Here is a 19715-nt window from a genome sequence, read left to right as displayed (position 1 = left end):
GCTCTCCAAGGTTTCAGGCAGGAGTTTTCCCCAGCCCTACCTGGAGATGCCAGGGATTGAACCTGGGACCTTCTGCATGCAAAGCTGATGCTCTACCACTGAGCCACTTGGAGGCAACCGTACAAACCCACGCTATTTCTGTTTTCCTATGCGGATGCTTTTGTGCTCACCAGAATGATCTCAACTGCTCACTTACTGCACCAATGTATTCGAGAGTATGTCAGATCTATAAAATTTTCCAAAAATAATAATGTAAAGTTTTACCACCAGCATAAAAATCTAAAGTCTTGCCACCTCCATAATTAAATGATTCTTAAATGAAGTCTTGCCACCTCCATGATTAAAAGTACAGATTTAAAAAGGTACAAGCCAATATTTTTTAAAAATCATAGCAGAAATTACCTTCCTCTATCGTGTTTAATGTTAATGAGATTTTGCAATCATTTTCCAGTTGACTAGCTTGAGGACAAGGAATGGGAATTTTGCTCTCTATTGTCAGTCTGTATTCCTTTCCATCTTCTGATATAGTAAATGCCTCAGGATGCAGCTGCATACAAAAAAGAGCATGCTAAGAATGCAAGACAGCTACATGGAATTAGTTCACTACACAACATTTCCTGAAAAATGCATAAAGACCTAGGATTGAAAACTGTTATTGTAGCTGTAAAAAGTGATAGACGGACCACCAAATAAAATGCCCCCACTGAAAACATGCCCTAATGGGGACAAACATTCCCCTGCAATTCATTTCTGAAACCTTGTAAAACAGATTTATCTACAGAAAAGGAATAGAAAGCATTTTGCTTTTATGAAGAAACACAGAGTCCCTAAATAAGGGCCAGATGTGATCTGATTTTTTGCATGCACGCAAAATTATTAGGAGAAAGATTACAGAAAGAATTAAAAGTCTTCCATGTGCCCTCCATTGATTGTAATTGTGTCATTGTCTTTATTTTACTGTCTATTATTATTAATTATTATTATTATTACTATTATTATTACATTTATATCCCGCTCTTCCTCCAAGGAGCCCAGAGCAGTGTACTACATACTTACGTTTCTCCTCACAACAACCCTGTGAGGTAGGTTAGGCTGAGAGAGAAGTGACTGGCCCAGAGTCACCCAGCAAGTATTATGGCTGAATGGGGATTTGAACTCAGGTCTCCCCAGTCCTAGTCCAGCACTCTAACCACTACACCATGCTGGCTCCTGATTGATACATGAGCTCCCATTCAGCTCCCCATGTTCTGGCTGAGGTGGCCCCTCCCGCCACACAACTACCACCACAGAGCTTTCTAAGATCTAAGGGGGAAAGCGAAGAAACAAGGCCTAGAGAGTTTTTAAGGGTGTTTACCCTTTCAATGCTTTTTTGTAAGCCCCTTAGGGAGGTTCACGTGACACAGTATATAAATTACCTCACTAAGGCTGAATGCAGACAGGATTCCTGGCTGCCTTCAAGAAAGCTCTTAAGACACACCTGTTTTTTCAGGCTGTTAGTTATTTTTAAAATATTGTTATTTATTTTTTAATGGTTTTTATTGTTGGTTGTTTTGAAGTTGTATGTAAACCACCCAGAGATGTCTATATCAAGTGGTTTATAAATATAATAAATAAATACAAATGCAAAACCATGGATTAGTATTATGTGCATGAATAAAGCGCTTTCTCACTTTGAATTTCAGATCCGGGTTTTTAAACTGTGGTTAGAATAAACCAGTTTCCTAAATTCAAAGATATTGGAAAACTGCAGTTTATTCTGCAGTGGAAACTTGATTTTTCTGTTGTGGAACTGCAGTGGAAACTTTCAGCACCCTCCCCTTGCATGTAGGGAGGAGATGAGGGAGACCGCAAGGTTGAGAGCCTAGGCAATCCTGGCATCTGATTGCACATGAAATGCTAAAGGGTGTTTTAGTTTGCATGTAGCATATGACTACATGCAAAAATTGCAAAAAACCCTGCCTTTTAGAATTCTTGCACTATTGCAATAAGCAATAAACAAGAATAAGGAGAAAAACAATGTACCGTAATTGCAGAATGTCTTGTTTTCTTTTCAGCATACCTTAATTCCTGCAAAAAATTCCACGCTCTCGACGAGTAAGCTTTGAATTTCTGGTTTCTCTAACAAAAAGGCAGAACTGCTACAGTAAATCTGTGAAAGGAGTCAGATAAAACTGCATTAAAGGCCATATGAAATAATATAGCGATTGTTTGTGGGTCAAGACAATAACCGAAAATAAGCCGTATCTTGCAAAAAGAGGTGATATTCTTTTTTCCAAGCATGGGTTTAATTTTCCCTGCACCCAAGCCAGCTTGAAACCATGGTATCACATCCAATAAAGACAGGACAAAAGGCTATGAGGTTGTGCACATGACCTTGCTGGGGAGGGTGGGAGGGCTGGCTGCAGGGAGGCAGGAGCTGTCCGGCCTTCCTCGACAGATGAGCAGCCGCCATCCTCCCCTCTGCTGCACTTCGCACCCACACAAGCAGCAGCGCAGTGATGGGAGATGGTGGGAGCAGGAGGACGTCCCCCCTCCAGCCACATTCCAAGGTGCCCCAGGGCATGAGTATGATGGTTCCTCTCTTTAGAGCAGCCACCACACCCAGCGCAGCCGCTCCTAGCCCCCCAACCCCGGCTCACTGCCAAAAAGGGCGGTAGGCCAGGGGAAGCCATTTAACCTGGCAGCGATCACCCAGATGATCACCAGCAGAGCTTAAGCAAACCATAGGTTCACTTAACCTCGGCTGAACACTGGGTTAAAAATTTGGGCTTGGTGAGCTGGGTAGCTTTTCCTCCTACCTTGCTTCCACACAATTTATTTGTTTTATTTTATTTTATTTATTTGATTGATTGATTGATTTCTATACCGCTTTTCTATACCGATTTCTATACCCTTCCAAAAATGGCTTAATACTTAAAATGCAAGATGCCATCATTTGAGTGACTCATTTGCAAGCTGCCATTTCAAAGGGAATAAAAATGGAAAACAAAATCAATTTGCAATTTTGACCTGATACTGATCCCATGTCTGTACTATACAAGAAGCTTCACTTATGGCAGGCCTCCACAAGCTTAACACAGCCCACCAGCTTTGGCCTGCAAGGTGTTTGACAACCCTCCTCTTTAAGTTCTGGCAGTAAAAAAGGACACTTATCAAGCTTCTACTAAGGCACTATACACAACAGGTGAGTGTATTTAGCTTGATAAGCCACAAATTGTATAGGCCTGACTTAGGATATGAACTTGCTGAGTCCAAGCAGAGATGAAACCACCACCATTTTATCATGGCTCAAAAGGTGGATATAGAAACTGCCTTATACCGAGTTGGTCCACTGACCCATCTAGGTCATTATTGTCTACAATGATTGGCAGCAGTTCTCCAGGGTTCCAGACAGGATCTATCCCAGGTCCTTCCTGGAGAGATGCCAGAGATGGAATTTGTCTCTTTCTGCAAGGAAAGCATGCTATCTTCCACCTTGCACAGCCCCTGCTAACTGGGGCAAAGAGGCACATTTTAAAGTGTCAGCTCTCTTCTATTTACGGCAAGAGTAGCTGTCCCTATTCAGTATTGCTGGTGTCTCGCTTGCATCTTTTTGGATTGCGAGACCCTTTGGGACAGGAACCACCTTGTTATTCTTTTTTTGCTATATAAACCACTTTGTGAACTCTTTTGCTGAAGAGTCGTATATAAATATTCTTTAAATTATGAGGTGGGGGGAAATCAAACGCAGTTATAATCAACTTCCACTCTCACCCTCCAGATCCTTGAGAGCAGGAACAGCAAAATACTCTAGGGCAGCTTTCAGGGAATTGCACTGAGATCCAGATTATGAATTTGCTCTGGATGTGGTAAAATATTGCTTGGGCCAATAACCAAGACAGAGACAATAGCTTGAACAAATACACCTTGCACTCAAGACAGATAAAAATATAATCACTCCCACCTCAACACTATCATCACAAGAGCTTAGTTTGTTGGATTCTAAAATCATAGATACAAACTTGGGTGATAATGATGATGCTTATGTAAAGAGAATTACATGCAAAGATGTTTGCAGCCAGCTATTTATCATTTGATTAAGACTCTCTGCTGAATAGGGATTAACTTTTTGGACTCTTAGTTAGAAAACCATAGAGGAACATCATCAGTTTGCGGAAACATAAAACAGTAATATGGTACTTAAACATACCCTATCTCCGAGTCTGAGGTTTATACCATCCAGTTCCAAAAGAGAGAATGCCTGAACAGTTGTCTCTTGTCTCAGTTCTTCTTTGATTCCTTCAGGAGACAGTCTGGACCAAGCCACAATAAAGCCCACTGAAATGTTTGTGGTACGAACATCAAAGGTGCACCTTAAGAAAATGCTGCCTTCAAGTAACTCTGCCATAATTTCAGGTGTGCTTGGATGGGGCGGTAAAGGAAGTGGCAGTGGTGAAGGAGGCAATTTACCTACCGATAAAAGCAGGTGGAAAACCAAGTTACTGCCATTTAAGAAATTGGCTCCCTCAATTTAAAGGGGGCCAGCCCTAGGCACACAAGAGATCCATCTGTATATCAGAATGCACACTGATCAGCATAGGGGTCTGCACCAGAACTGCAAAAAATAAAAACCAGCAGAAAGTGATCTACTCCAGATAATGGAAATCTACCTGTACAGCGAGCCACCTAATGGCGAAGTGGGGAAATGCTTGACTAACAAGTAGAAGGTTGCCTGTTCAAATCTCCGCTGCTACTATATCGGGCAGCAGCGATATAGGAAGATGCTGAAAGACATCATCTCATACTGCACAGGAGGAGGCAATGGTAAACCCCTCCTGTATTCTAAAGAAAACCACAGGGCTCTGTGGGCACCAGGAGTCGAAATCGGCTTGATGGCACACTTTACCTTTTACTTTACCTGTAGAGCATTAGTAGGATTCTATCCACCCAATCATATTTTGCTTAAGTATTTGTCTCCCATGTTTTGGCACTGCTTGTCCAATTAATGGCTGGCATACAGGGCAGAGTTCTGTGGGAGTTTTAATGGAACATGCATGCAGTTGCTCCAGTGAGCTCTTGTGCAGGAATTGTGCAAAGGGAGTTTTGCAATAGACACCCATTGGAAATAACTGGCGTCCATTTCACAACTCATACAAATGCACAGAATTGGGCAAACTGAGTTGTGTGATGGACACGCATTCTTTCTAATGGCCATCCACCACACAGCTCTGGTTGCACAATTCTGTGCATTTGTGCAAGAGCGATCTTGTGCAAGAACGATCTTGCACAACTGTATGCATGATCCATTAAAATGCATATAGAACTTGGTGCAGCATGTCAGTCGAGATATTCTCAGCCAGGTTGCAGTACTGCAAGAAGGGCAAGTAGCTGCAGTTTCAACAGCTTGATTCACATCTTACGTCTTTTCCACACATTTCCCTTCTAATTCCTCGCTTCATTTCATTCATTTTCAGAATTATTTAGCAATAGCACTTACATTTATATACCGCTCTATAGCCGGAGCTCTCTAAGCAGTTTACAATGATTTTAGCATATTGCCCCCAACATTCTGGGTACTCATTTTACTGACCTCAGAAGGATGGAAGGCTGAGTCAACCTTGAGCCCCTGGTCAGGATCGAACTTGTAACCTTCTAGTTACAGGGCGGCAGTTTTTACCACTGTGCCACCAGGGGCTCCAGGTGACTCATTTAGTGACTTGGGGAATTCTAGTCATATGATGAATATGTGCAAATCCCACACCATCAATGCACATGAATTAAGGTTGAATTATGCAACAGAAATACAGCTTTTTTCCTTTGACAATCTACTATTTAGCAGTTTACATATTTTCTTACCTGGATAAAAGGAGGGCTGTTTTAATGTCTTTCAGGCAGAATGATGAGCTAATTTATTTGAGCAAGCTTAAAATCAGATTAAGATATGAAACATACTTAAATCACTGGATCATCACCATACACATTGACAATCAGGACAAAACACTTACTGCTACAGGCAGTTTCAGTCTGAGTATCCCCAGGTTGGCAGACGTGTGATTTTGCATCTGAAATAACTAGAGATATACACCTTGCATTAGTAGAACTATCTCAGGTGACCATTCAACAGGAATCTCTAACATGTCGCTTTGAGCTAGTTAGTGGTCGTTAATTAAAGAATCAGCAATTTAGACTTATTAGTAAATGCCCTGGAAACATTCCAGAGGCAGTAGCCATGTTACAGCAAAAGCAACAGTCTTGTGGGTAGCATATTATATAATTATAAAATAATTAATCTATCGCATTCTCTGCCATGGGATGTGGTGATGGCCACCAACTTGGATAGCTTTAAGCAGGGCTTAGACAAATTCATGGAGGACAGGCCTATCAATGTCTTGATGGCTATAGGCTACCTCCAGGTTGGGAAGCAGGATACCACCAAATATCAGCTGCACATGAGCAGCGACAGGAGAGGGGGCATGCCTTCATCTCCTGGCTGTGTGGCTTCCCAAAGCATCTGGCGGACTACTGTTTGAAACAGGGTGCTGGACTAGATAGGCCTTGGGTCTAATCCAGAAGGGCTGTTTTTATGTTCTTATGCTTTTCTAAATTAAATGGTTAGAATCCTTAATCTGTAGCGACTCAGGTGTAGATTTGTACTTGCATATGCAGGTTATGCCATCGCATGGCTCACTGGTGCAAGAGGTAACTGGCTTTGCTGAGGGAGGGCTTAGATCAGCAAGGAGGATGACGAACAGGTGACAGCTGGAAGCTGAGCCAGTCAGAGCTCCTGACTGCAGCACCTGGGAATTGTGTGTCTGTCCACCAGGCCAGCAGGCACAGGAGGCAGAAAGGCTGGAGAGGAGAAGGATCTGGGCTGCTGAATGACTCACTGCCTGAAATATGAGGGATACACAGAGAAGAGAAGGATGGGATACAGCAAGATCGGCAGTCACAGCAGGAGCAGGTGGGGCAGACAGGGTCAGTCAACTTCGGGGTGATTTGGCAGTCTGTTGGGCAGTAGCTGAGGCTCTGAGGCCCTACCCTGCAGCCCCAAAATATCATAGGAATTCAAGAGAGGTGTTGACAAAATTCAGGTGGGACTTGTCCCACCTCGGGGGGGGGGGAGGGAATTGGCAGAATCACTTGTGTCACCTACAGGCCACTATTTGCCCCAAGAGCCAACTGGTGGGCTTCAGCACTATAGTAAAAACCAAAGTAGATCTCAGCGCCCTGAAGTCTGCTTGTGCCTGCACTATGCTGTTTGGACCGTACAGTGCATGCTGTTAGACTTTGAAAAGAGAGACAGGAAAACTGGAAAGGAAAAATCGAGGACAAACAGATTTCATGTCAAGTCCAGACAGGCTGATTATAAATATGTATCAAAATGGCAGCAGCAAATGCTGGATTAAGCCCCAAGTCATTTTACTACATATCTGCATGTGATATGTGGTAAAATCTTCCTTACCATTTGCCAGGCTACCCTATGTTGAGAGATTCCATCCCAGTGAATTTCAGTTGTCCGTTTGGACTCTGTTAATTGGCACCTACAGTTGTATTTAATTGCACTAGTGAGCCCACTGTAGAGGCACGCTCACATTTGAGATAAAAATACATCCTTTTTATCTTAGAACATACATAGGGGATACCTGTTCTGGTTTGAAGAAGCTGGATTTGTATAACAGTAATAGGCTTCCCAGTCAATAATAAGATTACCCCACCACCACCACCCACTTTCTACTAGGATAACAGTGCTCAGCATTGATTTGATGGCCCTTGTGTCAATCAAGAAGTATTTGCCCTACCTTTTTGAAGCAGTGTTAAAAAAGTTTTTTAAAAAATACAGTGCCAAATAAATGTGCCAGGAACTTGAAACTGCCCCAAAGTGGACTATGTTTGTAAGTGTGGTGTTGGATTCAGAGATTTATCATTATAGGCGCAAAGGTGAGGGTGGGGGAAGCAGGGCTCATTCCGTATAAGAAAAACCAATACCACATTCTGTTTGAAGGTACAGAAGAACCTCAGTATTTGTAGGGGTTCCATTCTCAGCTACTACTGCGGATGCGGAAACTGTGAATACTGAGTAATTGGAGCAATGTAAATCTGCGGGTTAGATACCCAGAAGTCAGAAAAATGTATGAAAAATGGGTAAAATGGCCCTAGAAATGGGGGGGGGAGTGGCCTACCATGCTCCACAGGTCCCCAGCTGTCTAGCAATGCCCCCCAAGAGCAAAAAACTGGCTAGAAATCATGTTTTGGGGGCATTTTAAACAAAATGAGCCATAAAATGGTTCCCGATTTCTCCCGAACACAAAATGGCAGCCAGAAATAACCTCCAAGGTCATTTCTGTCCACTCCCAACCTGTGGATACACATGTTTAACCATTCCTCCTGCATATACCAAGCTTGGGTGTCCATTACCCGACCGCAGATACGCAAAACCATAGGTGCTAAAGCCACGATTAACAAGGCTCTCCTGTATATTGTATCTGTATGCAACTCTGGTCTGTTTATTACTTCTTCAAATGTTAAAAGACCACCCAGGAGAGTTAAGAAAGCTTGCCCACTTGGTTCAGTCTTTGGTCTTATGTGTGAAAAATCTAAATTCACCCCAAGTAGATGCCTGAAAAAGCTCATAATTAAAAGTTTAGTTCTTCTTATAAACTAACCAAGCTTCATGAACTGTTTAGGTATGCTGTAATGTCACTAAACTGCATTAAGCTTCAAGAAAGCAAACTAACTTTTCATTTAACATAGTAATTAAAATGTTTTCTATATTTAAATTGCTTTCTACCATAAAAACAAATGGTGTATTACACTATAGCCAGTTAGCATCTGAGTAAATAAGTTACATGGAATCATGAAGAGTGTTTATATCGTTCAGCCTATTTTCTCTGGTAGAATAAATAAATCTATGGAATAATTATAATTTCTTCCAACATTTAAAAGTAATAAAAAAAATTATGCCAGACTGCTCAGGGTAAATAACAAATACCTCTTCCTGCTGATAAAAAGTTTATTTCAATTCTTTTAATTAAAACACCAGACAGCAGTCATTTAAAACCTGCTTTACTATGCAATTCTTTCTTCTCAGTCTAGTTATCCGATGCAAATGTAATTTTACTAATGTACTCATCAAGGTCTTGGGGGGAAAAATACAATTTAGCATATCAACTGCTTATATATTCACTAAAATAATTGATTCTTGTAGATGGGGCAGCAGTTTTTTGTTTTAAACCTCACGGGAGTTTGGCATGCTGATTGTCAATCCTTTTTTCAGTTATTGCTGCTTGGATCATTTTCAACAGGGCAATATAGAAAATGTGATTTTGCGAATAAGACACGCTACTGGATGCAACAATCTGGTTATAGTAGCTTGCTAGAGCTACCAAGAAAGATGACAGTTCACAGACTTCTGTGCTGGAGTGACCATCTTGATAACACATTAAGACCTACACATGCAGCAAATTGGGATGGGGGGGTGGGGAGGATGAGAAGGAAGAGTCATAAGGAGATGGCAGATTGCACCACTTTGGACTGCAGATGCAAAATTATAATTCCAAATTTTCCCTCCCCGCCCCCAACCTTCTAAGCAGGCTGATTCAGAACCTTTCTCCCTCATATGCCAGGTGGTGTGTTTTTTTTGTTTTTTTTTAACTTGGAGGGATGCTTTAACAACATAAGAAAAGCCCTGCTGGATCAGGCACAGGGCCGATCTACTGCAGCATCCTGTTTCACAAAGTGGCCCACCAGATGCTCTGGGAAGCCCACAGGCAAGAGCTGAGCTGCCCTCTCTCCTGCTGCTGTTCCCCTGCAACTGGTATTTAGAGGCATCTTGCCTCTGAGGTTGGCCTATAGCCCTCAGATCAGGAGCCACTGATAGACCTGTCCTCCGTGAATTTGTCTAAGCACCTTTTAAAGGCACCCAGACTCTTAGCTGTGACCACATCTTGTGGCAGAGAATTCCATGGGCTGAATATATGTTGTGTGAAAAGTACTTCCTTTTGTCAGTCCTACATTTCTTGGCAATCAGTTTCTTGGCAATCAGGATGCTTTCACCAGAGAAAATATTATTACTATTTTAAATGGTACTCCCCCATTCTAAAGTCCACTCAAGATTCTACCAGCACATCGTAATGGATGTGTAGACTAGGCCTCAATAATTTTACACAGATGTAGAAGGACTTTAAAAAACAGAACAAAAGAAAAGGACAAATGGTTCAAGGCACACATGCGCAGGGGTTGGGTCACACAAGGCTTATTCACACAATCCTTAGCTGGGTAGAAGGAGCACGAACCAGGGTAGAAGAGCCGGGCACAAACCCGATTCACAGTCACATAAACTCAAAAAGCTAGGAGGAGGGGTGATAACTGTGTCTAAGGATGGAGCTGGGTTAGACAGATGTGCCCTACCCAGATTCTCTCCCCAGTATTAGAGGGTGGATGAAAAACTGTTCTGTCTGCATGTCCCACAGCATCAGTCTCTCCTACTCCTGCCTTGCTTTTTGAGTTAGGAGCACACCCAACTCTTCTACCCAAGTGAGGATCATATGACTGGGCCTACTGGCCAACATGACACACAGTGAAATGCCGGCAATTGGGACCCTCCAGGGCTGCTGCGCATGTGAAAGACAGCCTTGGTGGTACTGTACAAGAGTGCGCAACTACGTAAAACAGCATGTGTGCAGTTGTGCAGAGCTGTTTTAAGTAGTTGCACAATGCCGGGGCTGCCTTCCACATGTGCAACAGCCCCGGCACAGCCCAAATGCTGGCATATTCACTGCATGGCATGTTGGCTGTGATATTTAGTGATGCAGCAGTGGGTACTTTCTTACCTTCTGCACAATATCCCATGCACCCCTGTGTGGGTTGGAGTAAGTATACAAAGAAATCGCCACAATTTCTCACACTGACAGGAATTCGGAAAAGGCAGCAGTCTTTTGCAGTGCTGAAGAAGAACTGCCAGGTTGCGCAGGCTGTTAAGTGTTTGAGCTCTCCAGGCTGAGGCATGGATTCTGACTCCCTCAGGGACAACCACACTGGAGCCTGTGTTCCACAGTGATTCATCTTTTGGTACCAAAAAACAAAACATGAGAAGAGAGTCAATTTCCAGAAAACGCACACAATGGAGGTCAACACAGCATGAGAAGCAAGGAGCATGTTGGGCTTATATTTCCAGGCCTGCACAATCTGTGACACATAAAGCTGAACACAACCCATCAATAAATCTCTTATTTTGCCCACTACCTAGCAGTGCAATAACAGGAGAGTGCACAAGCATCTGGTAGGCCAGAATACATGGCTGGTGGGCAATTCTGGCTTGTGCACGAGTCGAATAGGCCTATAGTAGCAGCTACCTCTGCACAGCTTCTTACAAAGACGAGGGAAGGAAGGAAAACGTGTTCTGAAATATGAGTGCAAGAGTGAGTGAATGAATGAAAGATTGTGTGTGACCATGACAGAGATGGATGCTTTTTAATGCACATCAGCACTGCAATGAGATCTTTGCCCCTCTGCAGCAGCCTTTCCCACCCCAAATTGTTCACCACAGTTCCAAACCAAGAATATGCTTTAGCACCCAAAAGGCCACCTTCTATGTAAAGACAGGTCTGATGGTGAGGATATGCATGGATAGACAATGTCTAATCCAGAAGCAATTTGTTTAAAGGTGTCTGTCTCATTATACAATTTGATGATGTATAAAAATATATCACTTCATGTAGATTTAATAGGGTGCACCAATACCTCCACGCACTTGGTTGGCATTTCTGCCCGTTTATTGAAAATCAGGAATCGGTACCATCCTGATGTCAGTGAATGGTCACATATTAAGTCCTGAATAGCTGATTGCTGAAGCTGTGATGAATCAAAATCAACACTGCGGTATGGACTATGGAGGATCTGATGACCATCAGGATGACATTCTAGAGCTGCAGAAACAGAGACATTAACATTTTTAAAATATCCATCCACACTGGTTTTAAATACTTTACTGCATGAAACCACAATACCATTAGTACAAACAGAACACAATTTTTGCTTTTGATAGAAATATTTCCATTAAATTTCTTCTGTTAAAGAATTGCTTTCTATTGCATTTGATAAAAGTTGGACCTTGCTACAAATTCCTCTCTTCCTGTATTTTATTAGAAAGCTTTGTCTGCAAGTGTCCAAGGTCATCCACATGTGCTCACAACATGTTCGGTAAACATGCTGGAGGAAAAGCAGTTATTTATCTCTAGTGCCTTTATAAACTAGATCTTGTACACAAAGTGAAAAATACAAGCCATGCCCGAGGCTTACAATCAAGTAAGCCGAGAAATACAGAAAAGGAGAGAGGCAGGAAATGTCTTCCATTCATAAGATGATAATAGCCTTGAAGAATCAGCCCAATGGTCCATCTAGCTCAATATCTTGGTTCTGTGACCAAGCAGATGCTTGGGAAGTCCACAAGCAGGAACTGAAAGCAACTATCCTCTCCCACTGTTATTTAAATTTGAGGCATTTAAGGGGCAGCTCACAGAGGTTCACTGGCATAGTGCTAAACCATGGTTAACCATTATCTCTGAACCCAGCCATAGATACCAATGCATATGCAATGGTGAATAATATTGTTCTAGATTCACAACATAATCTTATCAAGATGTCAATTTATTATATATTTGGTTTCTTCTTCCTCTGAAACCGTTATTAAGCACGCCATGGCTGGAACTGTCCAAGGCTCTAGAACAGGGCTGCTCAACTTTGGCCCTCCTGCAGATGTTGGCCTACAGTTCCCATAATCCCTGGCTACTGGCTGCTGTGGCTGGGGATTATGGGAGTTGTAGTCCAAAAAACAACTGGAGGGCCAAAGTTGAGCAGCCCTGCTCTAGAACCTGAAATGCAGTATAAAACAATGAGGCTGGGGTATAGAGATCATGGAGAAGGGGGGGGGGGTGACCATCTTCTGGCCGCCAGGGTCTGAGGAAGCTGCCAAGGCACCCCCTTGGCCAGGGCATGCCTTGCCCCCTCCCGCACCCAGCCAGTGAATGAAGCACTCGCGGGATGGGAGCACCAAATGGACCCTCTCCCAGGCATTGGCCCCGCCCCTGCATCTGACATCAGACACCGGGGGTAGGACCAATGTTGAGCACCAAGCCCATAACCCCTGGCAGAGCTTCCCCAGTCAACAGTTCATGGAATTGTTGACTGGGAGCTCCTTTCCCTGACTTCTTGAGAAAACAGGGAAAGGAGTTCCCAGCCAGTGATTCCACAAACCACTGACTGGAGAAGCTCTGACAGGGCTGGCAGGCCCCATCCTCAGCATTGGCCCCACCTCTTTGCATCTGGTGGCAGGTGCAGAGGGCGTGGTTTGGGGCATGCAGGTGAAGTGTGCATTTAGGAAGCGGCGGCGGGGGGGGGGGGAGGCACCAGAGGACTTTGTCCTCCCGCCACAGCCAAGCTCCCTATGCCCTTGAAAGGAGACAACTAATTAAGTAACAAAGAGACAAGGAAGCACAAGATACCTTAATGAGACAGTCTTGGTTAGTATGAGGAGATTAGATCAAAGCATGATTGCAACTGTGCAATCTTTCAAGTTTGTACAATATGTCTAACTTTTGAAAACTGTCATATCATATTTACATCGTACCCACTAAAATTAATGACTGTATTAAAAAAAATACTTTCGCCACTACTGTCACTACTGTTACTTCATATTAAAAATATTATCACATTAAAATTGGTTTATCGTTGCCAAGTCCATCTATACAAAGCATATTAAGGCCTGGCTCACTTATATTGTTTGGATTTTCTGTGTCTTGCTGGCTAACCCCAACTACAACCAGTTCAGTTTCCCATCATAACCACAGCAGCACTAATACCTAGTCACACCAAAAGTCACTCTGAGGCACTGGAGTATACACACTCCATCCTGCTTTCAGTGTGAACACCAAACGAGCAAAAAGATGGGTGGGCTCAAAGGTGCATGTCTAACTTTTCATTAATGTGACTTCCTTGATCCAGAATGGCCAACAGCAGCTTCAAGATCTGCCAATTACCACAGACTGAACACAAAAATAAAAATAAAATAAGCCCTGAGCCCCATGGAATTTCTAACCATGTGTATGCCCATCACTTACTCTTGGGGCTGAAAGGGGCATTGAATATGAATGCTTCATAACGGAGAGAGACTAAAGCTCTGTTCCAAGTCATTGTTCCCAAGTGAGAGAGCCTGCTAACCCTGCTCCCTGTTGGAGATGGAGTTCCACCGATCTTTTCCACCAACTATCCTAATGACCACTAGGGGCATTGGGAGTAGAGGTCGTTAGTGAGGGTCCCCTTACCTGTCCCTGCTTTGCCTCTACTCTATGACCCCTCCCTTGACTCCTCAGGTACTTCCTGTAGCGAGTCAGTTCTACTTCCTTTCTCCTTGGAGAGCAGATGGGAGCATCTCTCTCTCTCCCCGCTCCTATTCACTATGTAGCTAATAGTTAGGATAGGTCTTTCCTATCTCAAATGTACTTAACCTAATAAATCTTATTGACTTTATACTGCACTAAAATCTCCATGCTTGTTCTTGACTAACTGCAACAATAAGGCTCTGCACTACTTCGTAACTGGAGTGGGCAGCTTCCTCTTGGTGCTTTGCTAAACAATTACAAATTACAACACTCCCCACCATGCCAACATGCTCCATAGTCATGTCTCTCCACAAGTACATACAGCATTTGTCTACTGAAGGAAACATGTACTCAGCGAACGCTCCCCCCATGCCCAAAACTGATTGTTTTCCCAATCTGAATTGCCCACCCACCTCAAGCTGCTATTTGCCCCAGAGAGAAAAACTTACAGGTGATTGTAAGTACCTGTGTTTTCCCTTATGGAACAAACAATAGTTTCTTGGGAAGGGGAAATTCAGATCAGGGAAACAGCAATGGCCAAAAGGTGCAGTGGTCCTGATTCAAATAGCCCCCTCCCATCTCATCTGCGATTAATATTTTTTTCAAACCATAGGAGACCATAGTCACTGTTCTTCTACAGCTGTTCCAATGTACATTCAGTGAATGTGTGGGGAAGGGTGACAGACCATGGAGTCTCTCTGAAGACACTCCAATGAATGCATGTAGGTCAGGGCAGAATCCACCCCAGTCCTGTAGACAGCTGGTGGTATGGCATGTACGTGCCACACCAAAAAATTCTCTTTCCTCTCCAGCCTCAATGACTGTTTTCAGTGCTTCTTAGCTGAACATTTTATAACTTGCTTCCCCTGACTTCTGCAATCCCCCCCACCTCAAATTTTGAGGCTGGCTACAGGCCTGATCCACCCTCTGGGTGCATTCTTTTGAAGTGCTTTTGAATTGCTGAAAAAGGCTCATCATGTCAGGTCCGGTTTCACCCTTAGTCATTCCTAACTTTAGTGGGAATGGGGTCTCTTGAGCTGTGACCAACAGGTTACATTTCTAAAATCTGACAGTATAAGAGGATGCTTTCGTTATCCCCCTTTGCAGCACCTCTTTCTTTACATAGTTCTGCTTCTGTACCTCAGATGATTACATCTTTATATCCCCTGTTCATCCATCCAGAGCCACTATCACCTCCTGGTTCTGTACTTTCAAAAATATTAGCCTGTTTCCCCCAAAGGTTCAAGGTGGCATCCCAAAAAAGCAATAAAATACACAATTAAATCCAACTATAAAAACTATGGCTGACATCCAGATGAATGTTGTGCATGTGCGAGGGAGGGAGGGGCCATTTCTGCTGCTCCCCCCTTCCACTTGCATCCACCTATATATCCTGAAAATATATCCCTCAGGATCCTCAGGGATATATTTCCGGGGAAGCACAGGTGGCTGCAAAATGAAGGGGAGAGCAGCAAAAACGGCCCATCCCTTATTGCACATTCGGAACTTTTTCCAGGGTCCACAACATTAGTCTGGATATCAGCCAGTCAAAAGTACAAACATGATCAAGGAGCATCAAAACATCTCCAGCGAAACACACTAAAATAATAAAGTACTTACCATCATTAATGCACATTAGAATGTTCACACATACAGCAAGGGGGTGGGGGAAGGGTTTTTTTGGGGTTTTTTTTAACCCTCCTTAAATGCAACCAAGTGGTCCAAGTGTGTGAAAGGGTAGCATTGTTATTCTTCTGATCAGTTGTGGTAGAGCTAGCATTTTTATTATTTAAACCAGTATCTTCAGCGCTCTACTCAGAGCACTCTAAAGCGCATACAAACAGTCTAAAACGTGTGCATTGATTTTAGTTCATCAATTATTTTTTTAAAAAGCATTTAAAAAACCGGGAAACTGGGGAAAGAATATTAGAATTGTACATTTTGATGAAGCAAGAATAACAGAGTGGTGAACACACACCCCTTTCCATTATTGCAAACCGAAGGACGCGCCAAGCCCCCAGCCCCGCAAAGAGCCGCCTCCGCTCTCCTTACCTTGCTGGCAGCGCGCTGCCTTGAGGTACACCAGCAGGGCCGCCCAAAGGGAGAGGAGGCTCCCCGGCGGCATCAGAAGGCGCATAGCGACCCTTTCCTGGAGGGGGTGCCGGATGCGGGGTTGTGGCGCCCCCGACGACTCCCGAAAGCAAGGCAACTTCAGGCCGGCTCGTTTGCTCTGTGCTCCGGTCGGCAGGTTTCTCCTCTGGAAGCGGCACTTGGAGCGAGGTTGGGCTCCGCGCAGAGCTCGCTCGGCGGCAAAGTTTTTGCGCTTGCTCCTGCTGTAGTTTCCCAGCAGGTCCCGGGACCGTCTGGCGCGCCCGCTCCCTGCAGGCCGGGCTCCTTGTAGCAGGAGAAGGAGAGCTGGGAGGGAGCAGCAACCTGAGCCTCTGGGCCGCTGGCTCCGTCCAGATCCACGGGTCCTGCGAGTGCGAAGGGATAGGGAAGAATCTAGGGCGGGAACGGAACGCACACGTGCGGCCGGAATTTAGCCCTCCTGGGTGTGTCAGTGACCCGATCTCGTCGTCCTTCCGCGCACAAAAATGTTTTTCAGGTACAGCTGTTCCCTCCAGCTTGGCGTTGATCTGCGACAGGAACCCCACAATTTGGAAGATCCCTAACACGGGCAATGGGCTGGAAGGCCAGGAAGTCGGGTTCTCCCTTTGCAAAACAGCCCCACACCGCAACACACACGGTTTGTAGGAGTGAAGCTGGCAGCAGAATAATGGGAAACCGCAGGAATCACGAGAGTCAGGTCATTGCAGCAACTCCTCGGATTTGGCGATTAATGCTTAATGGCCTGATTCCAGATACATTGGGCACAGCCCTACAAAAATCGAGACCAACGTACGCTGGTTTGTGCCCATTATACAGAAGCGACTTCCCTTGGGGGAAAGAAATGCTTGAAATAGTAGTACAATGTTACCATAATTATGCAGACATTGCTGAAAAATATCTTATCTTTTTAAAAGGTCGACCTAAATAAAGCGTGGAACGAAGAGTTATTGAACTATTGCAACTGTTCTAGGATAAGAACAATAAGACCTAGTATGAGACAAAACATTCTATTAAAAAAGGAAAACTCTTGTGAACTCTTATGAAAACTCTTATAAAGTAAACTTATGGACAGTCTATTGTGGCTTCGTCTACACGTGCAGCAGAAGGGGTAGAATCAATAGAGCCTCTGAAGGGAATGCAGGTGGGGGGATCACATTTATAAATGCTTTTCTACATTAAATACACAGACACTGCCTTGCAAACAGAAAATGAACACAAACAAATGGCTGACCTACCTCTCTTTCTAGGAGAGAGGTTTGTTTATTTGAACACAGAGCTTTAAAAGTGGCATAGTCCAGGGGTTCTCAAACTTTATCCCAGGCCATTGCGGTTAGGGATGATGGGAGTTGTAGTCCAACAACATCTGGGGATAAAGTTTGAGAACCCCTGGCATAGTCCATTTCATTGGATTCATTCATTATTATATACACGGATTGGCAGTAGCTCTTCTGAATTTCAGATGGATTTATTCCCAGTCTCTTGGCTTTCAGACAGAGACTTTCTCCAATCCTACCTGGAGATGGCTGGGATTGAACATGGGACCTTTTGCATACAACTCATGTACTCTACCATGGAGCTATGTCCCCTCCACCCCTAGGGATCATTCTTGGGATCATTCTTGTCCGACAGCAGCTGATTCAAAAGAACAGTAACTTAATGCAGGGCTTCACCAGGAACCAACCATGCCCTTCTTCCCCTCCTGCCAAGTATGTGCCAAAAGTATGGCTCCGATTGCTCTAGAATAATTCTATACTCTAGAACAGGGCTGCTCAACTTTGGCCCTCCTGCAGATGTTGGCCTACAACTCCCATAATCCCTGGCTATTGGCCACTGTGGCTGGGGATTATGGGAGTTGGAGTCCAAAAACAGCTGGAGGGCCAAAGTTGTGCAGGCCTGCTCTAGAATAACCAGAATTTGTATAGCTGTCCACTGTGAGAATACATGTCAAATTAGCAGGACTGCCTTTAACAACCTATCTGTACCATAGGGAAAGAATTGACCAGATCCTCCTCATCCGTAAGAATATAATAGCCAAAGATTCTCCCTACTCAAAACTTCCCAATGTTTAATGTAGAGGAGGGCCAATTTCCCTCCCTTGGCATCTCCAAGATAGGGCTGAGAGAGACTCCTGCCTGCAATGTCGGAGAAGCCGCTGCCCGTCTGTGCAGACGAGCTAGATAGTCCAATGGTCTGACTCAGTAGAAGGTACTAGCTTCCTATGTCCCTATGTACAATGAACAGATATGTTCTGTTAATGAATACTTTTCTTAACATTAATGTAGAACATTAACAAAAGGGTGTGGTCCAAATATTGCCAAACAGAAACGAGATAACCAAGAAATGAGCATATACCGTACTGTATAAAGCAGAGAAGGAGAACAAATTGGGAAGAGTCATTTTTTTCATTTTTGTTTTAATGGCACTTGAGTGTGTCTCCGTTGAGTGCAGATATCTTTGCACAACACAAGAAAATGCTGGGGGGTGGAATGTCATGTTTGTACTGTAGGCAGAATACAGTTATTTATTGTTCTTGGATTGACTTGAACTTGAAGGAAGACTTGTGTGTACAGACAGCACTTTTCTTGGCTAAATACAAGATGCATTGCTGTCTTGGACAAAGTCATCAGTAAGCACTGAAGAATACTCTGCTTTTCTTGTTTAGCTAACCTTCTTGGCTTCAGCTTATATATTCAGAATCCCTAATGATTAAAAACCATTATTCTTACCCAAAGGGGGGAAATGAAGGACAGAAAGGATTATATTAAAATCAATACACTTTTGTTTGCATACAAATGTCATATTCAGCACATTTTGGTCTGGCATGTTTAGCCTAATAAAATAATCTCCACAGCTGTGTCACATTCTGTTTTGTGGGAAAATATAAGCAACACACGTGCAGCCAGATCCGTTGCGTCTTTACTTGGAAGAAAGTCTGATAGAGTTCCGTGATGTTTGCTTGCTCTGCAACCTTTGATGGATTAACTGGTTGAATGGATTGATTAAAATTCTTTTTATTGGACTAAAACGACACGCCCAATTAATTAAGCAACATATTTTTAAACGGTTATTCTTGTAATATAAGTACTTAAAAAAAAAAACTGCAGATGATGGGGTCATAGCTTAGTGGTATCTGAGCATCTGCTTTGCACGCAGAAGGTCCTAGGTTCAGTCCCTGGCATTTCCAGGTAGGGCTGGGAAAGACTCCTGCTTGAAAGCTTAAAGAATTGCTGCCAGTCAGTGTTGACAGTACTG

The 19715-nt window shown here is 43.6% G+C and overlaps 1 protein-coding gene and 1 long non-coding RNA gene across 8 annotated transcripts in view; one reads left to right on the top strand and one right to left on the bottom strand.

Moving 5' to 3' along the window:
- VWDE (von Willebrand factor D and EGF domains) overlaps positions 1 to 19715 on the bottom strand; it is a 100110-nt gene that overhangs the window by 45512 nt on the left and 34883 nt on the right. For 4 of the 7 annotated variants that reach the window (XM_053265568.1, XM_053265571.1, XM_053265569.1 and 1 more), the window contains exons 3-9: positions 16407 to 16828; positions 11719 to 11903; positions 10809 to 11040; positions 5985 to 6050; positions 4190 to 4449; positions 2060 to 2149; positions 403 to 547 (exon numbers count right to left, since the gene is read on the bottom strand). In XM_053265568.1, coding sequence (XP_053121543.1) covers positions 403 to 547; positions 2060 to 2149; positions 4190 to 4449; positions 5985 to 6050; positions 10809 to 11040; positions 11719 to 11903; positions 16407 to 16828 — 1400 coding nt within the window. Of the gene's footprint in view, positions 1 to 402; positions 548 to 2059; positions 2150 to 4189; positions 4450 to 5984; positions 6051 to 10808; positions 11041 to 11718; positions 11904 to 16406; positions 16829 to 19715 lie in introns of those variants that run through there. The other 3 variants (XM_053265572.1, XM_053265574.1, XM_053265575.1) reach the window with 3 other exon arrangements.
- Positions 16451 to 17406, top strand: LOC128331756 (uncharacterized). Its single transcript, XR_008310424.1, has 2 exons — positions 16451 to 16634; positions 16960 to 17406. It is a non-coding gene; the product is annotated as an uncharacterized LOC128331756 (long non-coding RNA).

This window comes from Hemicordylus capensis, chromosome 6 (assembly GCF_027244095.1).
Source record: "Hemicordylus capensis ecotype Gifberg chromosome 6, rHemCap1.1.pri, whole genome shotgun sequence".
NCBI classification, from domain to species: domain Eukaryota; kingdom Metazoa; phylum Chordata; class Lepidosauria; order Squamata; family Cordylidae; genus Hemicordylus; species Hemicordylus capensis.
This window is presented reverse-complemented; position numbering and strand designations above follow the sequence as displayed.